The 11923-nt window shown below is 42.2% G+C and overlaps 1 protein-coding gene across 1 annotated transcript; it reads right to left on the minus strand.

Moving 5' to 3' along the window:
• Positions 1-449: 449 nt before the first annotated feature.
• On the minus strand, positions 450-7765 carry LOC114644003 (E3 ubiquitin/ISG15 ligase TRIM25-like). The gene is made up of 2 exons (XM_051922035.1): positions 7137-7765; positions 450-593 (listed from the first exon to the last, which is right to left on the minus strand). The coding sequence occupies exons 1-2, from the start codon at positions 7713-7715 to the stop codon at positions 465-467; spliced, it is 708 nt and encodes a 235-aa protein (XP_051777995.1). The 5' UTR covers positions 7716-7765; the 3' UTR covers positions 450-464.
• Between the last annotated feature and the right edge of the window lie 4158 nt (positions 7766-11923).

Consider the following 11923-nt stretch of genomic DNA (forward strand, 5'->3'; position numbering starts at 1 on the left):
GAATCCTGTTTGGTAGTTTTTTATTTTTTGCATTTTATTTGTTTGTTTAGATTTCTTTTTTACCTTTCTGATTTTTTTTTTTTTATTTTTTATTTTGACTTTGAAAGTCATTTGTGGTATAAGTCGAACTTGATTGTATGCAATGATATTTTTAAAATAAAAACAACTTAGACCATTAATGGACGTTGTGCCCGCTGATCTAATTCAGAACATCAGCGTTGACCTTCAGTGTGAGTTTCTGTCAGTAGAGTTAAGTCACCTTTCAGCATCTGATGGAATATCAGAGGACTTTATGGTGATGCTGTCTGAGTCTCCACTGAGTAACACCTGGGATTCTGTCAACAGTGAAAGGCCATGAAGGACACCACACAACGTCTTCTCTAACTCTCCCTTCTCGTGTCCATACTCATCATCACCAGTGAAGCTCTGCTGCTCTTCAAGTTCTCATTTATTTTTCCTCTCTTTCATATGAAGTGTTGCCTTCCTAATCCACTCACCTTCATCTCCTCCCTTGCCCTCCTTGTCTCCTTCAGTGTCTTCTCTCTCTTCAGAAGTCTCCTCTTGATGTCACTCAGTGTCGCCCCCAGCTGTCTCTGTTTGGACACACAAGAAGACACGCGTGGTCAGATCAGAATTCACGTTTACTTTGCAATTTCTTCTTCTCTTTCTGAATCCTGATTTTTTCACAACACATTTGTTTGACATTTCATAACACAACTTAGATTTGATTTGATAAATATAAATGACTATAAAGATTAAAAGAAAGGTTTAATTTAAATGATATAAGATTGAGTTTGGGCTTGAAGAGTGTGTTAAATACAAAAGACATTTTGATGGAACTCTGGTGTGTGAGTTAGTCCTTGACGTTTAGAAGACATCACATCGACAAACTGGGAAATGTGAAGTTCACACAACACCAGAAATAATAAAAACAAACTGGAGAGTAAAGTAAAGAAACTGGTGAAAGGCCAGGAGGACTTAAACAAATCCATCCATCCATCCATTTTCCAACCCGCTGAATCCGAACACAGGGTCACAGGAGCCAATCCCAGCCAACACAGGGCACGAGGCAGGAACCAATCACGGGCAGGGTGCAAACCCACCGCAGGACACACACAAACTCACCCAAACACCAAGCACACACTAGGGCCAATTTAGAATCACCAATCCACCTAACCTGCTTGTCTTTGGAAGGAAACCGGAGTACCTGGAGGAAACCCACGCATGCACGGGAAGAACATGCAAACTCCACGCAGTGAGGACCTGGGAATTGAACCCGGGTCTCCTAACTGCAAGGCAGCAGCGCTACCACTGCGCCACTGTGCCACCCCTTAAACACGTCATATCAGTAATTATAGGATCTACAAGGCCTATTGATATCCTGAGTTGGACATGTGAGGACGTTGTCTGCTGTTGTAATTTTCTCGAGTCAAGTAAGATACTGAAATACACAAATGATGTATTATGTTTGATGATACAGTAGATAAGTGTGTAAGGAAAACAGCAAAGTCGTTCACAAAGTCATTATTTGGTTTAGGGGGCTGGTAGACAGTTGCAATGATAGTAGGAATAAGTCCAGTTAATTGACACACAAGAGATTCAAAAGAACTGAAGGCAGGAACAGACAACGGCAGGACTTTTCACTTCTCACGATACATTAACACGAGACCTCCACCTCGGCCAGAGTCACAGGGTTGAGAGATGTAAACAAACCTCAGGGGAGTTGATTTGTTAAGATGAGAACAGTCATGGGGTGGTTGTCATGTCTCGGTTAAACAGTAAAAGTCAAACTTACGATCAGTGAGGAGGTCGTGGATGAGAGGCCCATTGCTCGTGAGTAAGCAGATGTTCAGCAGACTGAAGTTCACAACAGTGTTATCGTATTTAACAACAGTGTTAGCCGACTGGGCTAGGCTGGCTAACACACTGTGGTCAGCGACTCTACCTAAATTACATGGAGGACGTCAAGAACTGCACCAGATGGAGTTTATTATTATCGAACTGTCAATTTGGATACTCCAGCGGGACCCATGGTGGATGTACCTCTGACTGGGGAGGAATACGATGTCTGGGTGGACATACAGGCCAGTCAGCGGAGGCTCAGACAGGTGAGTACTGAAGCAGGTTGGATAGTGAGCGACAGGAGGGACCAAACAAACACGAACCAAATAAATATCTGACCGGTAAAGCGAAGATGAAGACAACTCGGATGTGCGGAGAACAAAGCCAGGTAAGTTTCAAAGCGGGGATAAGCCTAAGAATAGTCCATACAGCCAAATCAGCAGTCCAGATAGAAATCAGTCTAGCTTTAAATGATTAAAAATAAAACTCAACGAATAAATCTGCACGAAAGAAAATGAAAACAGCTGCTTAGTCCATTAGATTGTAAGTTAATCGTAAAAAAGTTAAAGAAGATAAAAAGTTAAAAAGTAATTGGAGAGCAGCGGCGACCAGTCACACCAGCGTTCGCTCAACTGGAAGTATCTGTGTTACTTTAGTTGGTTCTTTCTAATGCACTTACAGGAAAGGCACACAACTTGTGATTTTATTTCTCATAATTTTTAACCAAATAATTTCCCAGTAAACATCATTCATTCAGAAGCAGCTTTTAAATGTTCTCGTCTCAGTTCTGCTTCAGTTCTTAGTTACTTATTAAGTTTCTAGAGTCAGCACTGTGATGGCAGTTTGGTTTTCCTCACAGGTTGCCTGCACTCCCTTACAGCTCCTCTGTGTGTGTGAGACGCTGCTCTGAACTGATTCAAGTCCACTTTAGTTTTCTTACTGAATTTATGAAGAGACCCTCACAACAGCTACAGCCTTCTCCTTCACACAGTTATGGTGATGTCAACTCCCAGAATTAACCCCCTGGCTTTATCTTAACTACCGAGTCAAAGTCAGAAGTTCTCAGACTCTGAGCAGGTGAACTCCTGACTTGGTTTATGGTCACTCAGGTGAGGTGACGCTTTGAGAGAACTCGGTTGTTTGTGGGCCATCTTGGGGATCTCATCCTGAGCTGTTTCATGACTTACACCAGTCTCACCAGGATGGACTCCAGCAGCCAATGCTCTGAACTTGAAACATCAGATTTATAAGGTCCAGTAAAACCTCGATTATCAGTCAGGGGTCAGGACCGAGGTTGTGACGGATAAGAGAAAAGACGGATAACAGAGCAGCTACTTTAAAAATGACATACAGTAGATTAGTTTAGCGGACAGTCGTAAAAAACTATATTAACAAAATGAATTAATTTATATAATATTGTAATGACCAGCGTAATAAGTAAATACAACTCAGAGGTCCTGGAGTTTTCTATGTTTTACGTGGAGTCTTCGTTCCCTCACAAGCGGTGTCCTGTCTTACACTCAGTTATTTGGTTACAGAGCTCACCTCCTAAACAATCACAGAAAGCTTTCCCTACCGATCAGTTGATCTCCTGCCACTCTCGTTGTGTCTTTTTGATACACAAACACTCCTGCTTATTGTCTCCTGACTCCCTGCTCCACACCTTCACTTCTCTCCTCACTTCTCATGTCCGCCCCTCACAGAACAGAAGCCCCTCAGCCAGTCCCATCACTTACAGCTTTCCGCCCTTTCTGCCCCCATACAGAGCATCACAAGCTGCCTGCACACCACAATATATTAACACAACCTGATCCATATTACTAACCGAGAATGCTAAACCGGATGGACGCAGGGACATCCGGCCATGGGCCGTAGCCGCAAAAAGACGTACTGCGCAGGCTCCCCAAGAAATGAGGCTCCGCGAGAGGCGGACGCGACCACAGAAAAAAGGAGTGAGCACAGAAAAAAGGAGTCAAACGCAGGCGACGCACAGCGCCGCACGAAACCCATTGCACACGAAACTAGCACACACAAAAAAAGAAGCCGCTCGTGCCCACCTGCAAGCCAACCCCCCCCCCCCCCCCCCCCCCTACAGGCACCGGACGGGACACACACAAAGAGGACGATTCAACAAGCCCCTGGCACACAAAAAAAAAAGAACCCAAAACCACCTCACCCACCCTACAAGCAACGGACGGGACCCACACAAAGACGAGGATTCAACAAGCCCCTGGCACACAATAAGAAAGAAGACACTCGCACACCACCAATCCCACCCCATCCCCTTACCCCCCCCCCCACCTCCCGCTCAGACTCCGAAAAAGCACACGCCGCCGCACGAATCCCATTGCACACGAAACGGGACCCACACAAACAGGAGGATTTAACAAGCTCCTAACGCAACAAAAAAAGAAGCCGTGACCGCCACGCCAGGCCCATTACATACGAGACATGGCACACGAAACGTTCACAACAACGACGAATCAGACCCACAAACACACTAACATCAATAAGAAGTGACACCCAAAGCCCCATTTCTAAAGGAACCGTCCATATTAAACATACGTCATCTCAACACCTTCACACTAGGCAGCATTGGTGGATCTCCTTACAATAAAGCACTATTAACTGTTCAACTGCAGAAAAGGCTCCATATTAACAGTGAGTGAGATCCTCCTTATTACTTATCCATATTTCGCATGCTGAGGAACAAACAAGTCATGAATACACGCTCACGGGTACAAAATGATTCGGCTCGGATAACGGGACCAAACACACGAACCCGCATGAAACAACAAAATACACGGCGGCGCATCTGCATTACATCCTACAATAGTTCATTTGATTTTGCATCTACCGGAGTAAATATCAGGTCACCATGTGGACAAATATTACATCGCATTGGAACAGTGCACCCTGAAACAAATCAAGAACGCAAATATGCACAAATCACGTCGGCACCTACAACGCGCTTCTGAAACCGCGGAAGAAAAAATGTCTCGGCTCCAAAAACACATGTCACTCCTTATTCCAAATACCGGTCCCAGTCACAGAAACATCGGTATCCACTATGACAATTCACAGTAACAATGCACGTGACATCCGTCTTGCCACACTACTAATTATAGATGAATGTACAATGGCATCCAGTCACTTACTCAACACCATTGATAAACTTCTACAAACGTTGATGAATAAGAATATTCCCTTTGCAGGAATGGTACTTTTATTAGGAGGAGATTTTAGACAGTGCTTAACTATTACTCCACTTACAATACGCTCAGCTATTGTTCAGTCCACCTTAAAATACGCGGACAATTGGCATTGCGTTGATGAATAATAATATTCCCTTTGGAGTAAAGGTACTTTTATTAGGAGTAGATTTTAGACGGTGCTTACCTATTGCTCCACATACCATGCGCTCAGCTATTATTCAGTCCACCTTAAAATACGCGACGACGTCATATAAACAACACGAGACCGAACTACAATACATATACAGGCGCGAGACCTGATTGGTGATAATACGAAGAAACGAACAGTCCGCATATTAACAGTGAGTTCGATCCTACTTATTACTTATCCATATTCCTCACGATAAAGATCAAACAAGTCATCAATTCACGATCACGGATACAAAACTAGACGGCTCGAGTAACGGGACCACAAACATGAACCCGCATCAAACAAAAAAATTCACCTCGGCGCGCTTCTAAAACCGCGGAACAAAAAATGTTAGGCGAACAATTGGCTTTGCTTTCTAAAGATACAGTTGGTACAAAACATGCGATTTCCAGATCCCGAATATAACAATTGGTTATTACAACTAGAACATTGTACACTCACCAATACAGATGGACTTCACCCAGATATTATTACAATTCCTCAACCCTTCATCTGCGACGACTTACTTACGGAGATATTTGGAACAGCGGTCTCATTAGACCAAATGCCCCTTTTAACACAACGCACTATATTATGTGCAAAAAATATTACTGTTGATCACATTAATAACCAGGTCATTTCATTACTTCCTGGAGATGCACGGCTCTTTCTAAGCTCTGACAAAGTTGGCTCTGACGACAATGAACATCTGAATTTCCCCTTAGAATATTTGAACACTATTAACCCAGCCGGATTAACACAACACAATCTTAGCCTTAAAAACGGAACAATAATCATGCTATTAAGAAACCTTTACACTAAACAGGGTTTATGCAATGGCACACGTTTAGTCGTCTACACCATAACACACAATGTTATTCAAGCAACAGTTCTTACAGGATCACATGCTAACAATACTGTTCTCATTCCTAGAATTGACCTTACGAGTTCTGACCTAGAATTACCTTTTACATTGAAACGCCGACACTTCCCCATTAAACCTGCATTTGCCATGACCATCAACAAATCACAAGGACAAACCATGGACAAGGTTGGCATCTACCTCTCTGAGCCCGTTTTTGGACCTTCTCACGTGTTCGACGTTCATCTGACGTTAAAGTAAAGGTTATAAATGATCCATGCCAAGGAATACTCATTCAAGGACAGGACACTATCTTTACTACTAATGTTGTGTACAAAGAAATATTCCAATAAACCTTTACACTGTGCCAAACACTGTATTTTTGGCTTTCTATATGCATCATCCACACCTGCACACTATTCTATATCTAATTCATACATCTCACTCTTTGTCATGCCCCAACGCCAGGGGTTGGCGAGCGAAGCGAGCAGGGGGCGGAGCACCCTAGTATAACAGAATAAATAAAGAAAATGAAAATGCAGAAGACCATTAACATTAATACAGAATAACGTTACCGTAACTGGTTTCCATTGTCAACACATTTTTCAATTATTTCACCATCCCGCTTTCTATCGTTCACTGTTGGCCTTCCTACTCCGTCATTGAAGCAATACTTGAAGAGCTGTTGCAGTTTCGTAAACGTTTAATAAGTTCAAACACCACACACATATGTTGATAGGCCATAACAATGTATAGTAGTTTAGTTTAATTATAACAAAAGAGAAAAGCTACAAACCGCCATTAAAGCTGAAGGTACGTAACGGACACTGGGATTTCTGTTGTTCCAATGTGCACAACTCGCAGTAGTAATCAGGAGACGCTGGCATACACAAGGTGGGGTTTTTGTTATTTAGTCCTGACAGTTAATCAAGTGACAGATAATCGAGTTTTACTGGAGATGAAGAGATTTCTCTGTCACATTAAATGTACAAATTCCTTAACTCAAAGTTACTCAAACAGTTTCCATTAAACACTAAACATCACTCACCTGCTTTTCTTCTCTTTCCGTCTCCAGCTCGACCATTTTATGCCCATTATGTTCAGTCACCACACACATCACGCAGATACAGGAATCATCAGTTTTACAGAATATCTCCAGACTTTTCTGATGTTTCTCACAGAGTTTCTCCTTCAGATTTCTATCAGGATCAACCAGCTTGTGGTGCTTCAGGGCGTCTCCTTCATAGTGAGGCTGCAGGTGAGTCTGACAGTAGGAGGCCGGGCAGGTGAGACAGGACTTCACTGCTCTGAACTTCTTACCAGTACAGAAGTCACACTCCACGTCTCCAAAGCTGGCATAACTCTGAGGCGGAGGAGAACTGAGTCTTGGTCTTTTAAATTTCTTGATGACTTCATTCAGCAGAGTGTTTCTGTTCAGCTCAGGCCTTGTGGTGAAGGTGTGTCTGCACTGAGGACAGCTGCACTCTTGGCTCTGATCCCAGCAGTCCGTGAGGCACTTCAGACAGAAATTATGTCCACAGGGGATGGTGACAGGGTCAGTCAGGGTGTCCAGACACAATGAGCAGGTGAACTCGTCCTGTGATACAAACAGCTGGGCGTCAGCCATCGTCAGTCTGAGGAGAGGCAGGCAGAGAGAATCAGTCAGAGGAACAAGGAAGTGACTTGTGAAGAAACGAAAGTGAAAGTTAGTCTGAGCTCAGTGAGGAGGAGGAGGAGGAGGAGGAGGGGGAGGAGGAGATTTAAAGAGACAGCTGAGAGCTGACAGAGAGAACATCTGAGGAGACACTGAGGGTGAACAGTTAATGTGAGACAGGAGCTCAGAGAGTGTAGACCACCAAGTGAGAGAAGAGATGACCTGTCACAGGGGGTCTGCTAAAGTGTCATTCATGTCAGTATTTCTTATTTATTTATTACACACTGAAGTGCACATCAGACTCCGTATTAGTCATCTTCATTAAACAAATTATCCATCCCCTAATAAGTTCTCAACTCCTACTTATCAATAATAAATATTTTTTTTCTTTGTCCATGCCAGGAATTTATCAGCTTATTCAGTAAAGACCCCAACTGAAGCCCACTCAGTTTAATAAACAGAATAATATGATACATTAATAAACACAAGGATAGTAGAAATATGAAAACATCTTCAAAACTGATAACAGACAGACAGACAGACACACACACACACACACACACACACACACACACACACACACGTAACACACAGCAGGCACTCGCCGCTCTCGGCTCCTTGACAGTTTTTTAGATTTTCTTGGTTATTCAAGTCGTTTTTTCTCAGGATTTGTGAGACTTAATCAAGTCTGTTGAACAGGCTCGTCTACTCCTGCACCCTACGATTAACACACACAGATCCGAATCACACACATGGGTATAAGTGATGCCCTGATGCCAGTCCCGCTGTAATAGCCCACCTCAGACTCATTCCACTTAAGTACATAAGAGTGGCCCCTCCAGCCTGTCACTTCTCAGTGCCCCACACTGGGACTCGCTGTCACCAGCACTAACAAATGTACAGATGTCTCTGAGACACATGAAGGCTCATATAACATTTTCTTTTATGCCAGTTACCAACCAAGGGGGTCTTATTTCTGCCGGCCTTGCTCTTCTGTAGCCAGCAGACACTCCACATGCACTTTAGATCAGGTCATCTACCTCAACCTAAGCATATTCAGGTCTGGTCAGTACTTGGATTGGAGACCATCTAAGAAAAGCTTGGGTGTCTGCTGGAGAGATGTTGGTGAGGCCAATAGGGGGCTTACTCGGTGGTCTGAATGTGGATCCCAATGCCCCAGTGCAGTGACGAGGACACTGTGTTGTATAAATGGTGCTGTCCTTCAGATGAGGTGTAAAACTGAAGTCCTGATTCTCTGTTGTTATTAAAGATCTCTGTGTGTCCTCCATAAAGAGTTTTTGGCTAAATTGCCCTCCAAGGCCTTGTCATTGTGCCCCCTAATCGCCCCCTCTCTCTCATTAGCTGACTGTTTCTCTCACCACTTCACCATCTAATAGCTCATGTGTGGTGAGCAGACTGGCACAAAAATGTCTGTCGTCATATCATTAGGTGGTGTTTGAAGTGGCTCCCCACTCATTGTGTAGAAGAGCTTTGAGTTGTGAGACAAGCACAATAAAAATATAAAGAATTATTATAATTATTATTCAAGTGCAACCTCTCAGCATTGATATCACCCTCAGCAAGAGAGCAGTCATTTCCAACATCCGTTGCTCTAATATTTACTTCAGTCACTCAAGAAATAAAGACAAAGTATAGAAATATCAAAGGAATGTGTCATTTAATAATCTGGAATTAAATATAAGTGATCAGCGTGGACCTCAGTGTTATCATATGCAGAGCACCACCTATTGGAATGTAAGTCACATATTAATAAAATGCATTATATTTGTCATTCCAACAAATGGAACATTATAAACATTTGTAGTAATCTAATGTATAGAATGTTGGAATGACAAATACAATGTGTATTTTTCTGTTATATACAATTTAGTATGGGATTTGTTAAAGCCATGTTAATGTTTGAGATGTGCCATCTGTTGGAATGATGAATTTAACATGATGTCTCTGTTACACACCATTTGGTGTTGGATTTGTAAAAGCAGTGCCAGTATTTGTGATGTACCATTTGCTGGATTGACAAATTCAATTAATTTTATTACTACAAATGTTTGTGTTGTGCCATCTGTTGGAATGAGAGAGACGTATGAACCGAATGGACACGCAGATACACAGATACAGTTTTCCTTTTATTAAGGTGGAGAATGCTGAGAATTTTGATTAAGGATACATATGCTTTATTATTAGTTATAGTGCTATTATCTATGTAAAGTGTAGGCCTGAGCTAACTTTAAAAGGACACCATTTATTTCAGCAGAAGGGCTCTGGCCTGCCAGCCTTTTCACAGGCAGATCTTGTTTTGTGAATGCCGGTGCAAAGCCGCTCACTGACTGAAATCAGTTATTCTGATATCTACCTAGTCTGAGCTACTGTATCTAGAGGTTAAGAGCTGATTATTGAAGGTTACCGACCTTTCACTGCACATCGATGTCCGTGAAGTTAGCAGCAGCTTAGCCCTGACAGACGAGTGAGCAGCCGAGCGCCAAGAATGAACAGCACCGCTGAGTGCGTTTGCAGGCTTTTATATGAGCACACAGATACTGTATATGTTAGATTAACATTTTGGCTTATATGCCAGTGCTTCTTTGTATGTCCTAACGATAATAAATAAAGTTACAGCAGAACATATTAGTTAGCTTATTTAATCAGTTGTTAAAGGCTTTTGTTTTTCCTTCTTTCAAGCCTAAAGCTCCGTGTCAATGCTGTCCGCAGTTTGGCCCTCATCAGTGAAGCTGCGCGCTGCCGCTTACCGGCACAGTTGCCATTTATTTTAGCCTTACGGCAGTGGTGCTCAACCTGTGGGGCGAGATATCTACAAGGGGGTCGCAAAGAAAAAACGGAAATCGAAGAAGAACCTATTGTGACGTACTGTAATTAATGTTTTCTGTTTACTCTGTTTAGGGCAGGGTGTGAGTTATTACAGATACATAGAAAGACAGAAGGTGTGTGTGCAGAGAGAGGGAGGAGGCAGGAAGGAAGGAGGTGTGGGGACGTGAGGAGAGAGAAAGAAAGTCTGAAGAGTCAACAGTGAATGAAAAACGAGTAAAGACAAAACACATAGTGACATTTCATTGTTTTATAGGTGTGCCTAGCGACCCTGAACAACAGGCGGGGGAAGTTGTATTGCTGTTCTGTTCAGTTATTATTTAACGCTGTAAAGCAAATAAAATGGCAATATTTCGAAGGGGGGGGATTCTTTTCTATACCCAATGTACAAATGGTTTTAATGCACCATCTCTTGAAATGGCAAATGCAATGTATTTTACATATGTTGGAATGACAAATGCAATGCATTTTCTTACCACTAATGTTTGTGATGTGCCATCTGCTGGAATGAAAAATGGAAAGCATTTTATTACTGCAAATGTTTTTGATGTGCCATCTGTTAAAATGACAATAGAAGTGTATTTTAGTATCAAAGATGTCTGTAATCCGCCACCTGTTAGAATGACAAAGGCAATGCATTTTATTATCACAAATATTTGTGATGAGCCATCTGTTGGAATGACAAATGCAATACAAAATACAAAATACATTCCACTAGATGGTGCACTGCAAATGTTAACACTGGGGTCCAAGTTGATTATTTAGATTTCAACCAATCTTACACTCGAAGCAAAACTAATTCTTAACAACAGAGATTGCTGTTGAACCTCCTGCAGCTGTTAACCCTTTGTACAGCACTGGCGCAGTCAAGCAGCACACTATAGGCTGTCAGAAAAAGGGGAGTGAATAGAGGACGCTGTATCACTCACAACAATATTTGCAATTTTACCACACATCCGTGGGGCGAAACATTACAAACATGTAGTTTAAGAAATGCTGGCTTTGAGACTTAAAGCCTTTCATATATTGATCTATTATATAGTGCCTTTCATGTCTATCTATATATCTATCTGCAGTAGGCATGAAACTAATTTTGTGATCCTGCCTACTATACTAAAATTAATATCTATTTATATCTATTATAAAGTGCCTTTCACATCTGTCTATTAATCGATCAATCATATGTTTCTAGGGTCCCTACTGTCACATTGTACAGACTCCAGTGTAATTGTATTTTATTTGCAAGTACCAATCGCTACCTCTGTGGCACTTTGGCTACCAAGTCTAATTAACCTCACCTTAAAATGTCAGTTTTCTTTACCTGGAAATCTTCAGCA

Source organism: Erpetoichthys calabaricus, unplaced genomic scaffold, assembly GCF_900747795.2.
Source record: "Erpetoichthys calabaricus unplaced genomic scaffold, fErpCal1.3, whole genome shotgun sequence".
NCBI lineage: Eukaryota > Metazoa > Chordata > Cladistia > Polypteriformes > Polypteridae > Erpetoichthys > Erpetoichthys calabaricus.

Excerpts from the sequence above, each read along its gene's own strand:
- LOC114644003 (XM_051922035.1), bottom strand. The coding sequence starts at position 7,715 with ATGGCTGACGCCCAGCTGTTTGTATCACAGGACGAGTTCACCTGCTCA. Across the intron at positions 594-7,136 it reads CGGAAAGAGAAGAAAAGCAG|AGACAGCTGGGGGCGACACT; the intron begins GTGAGTGATGTT and ends GTGTCCAAACAG.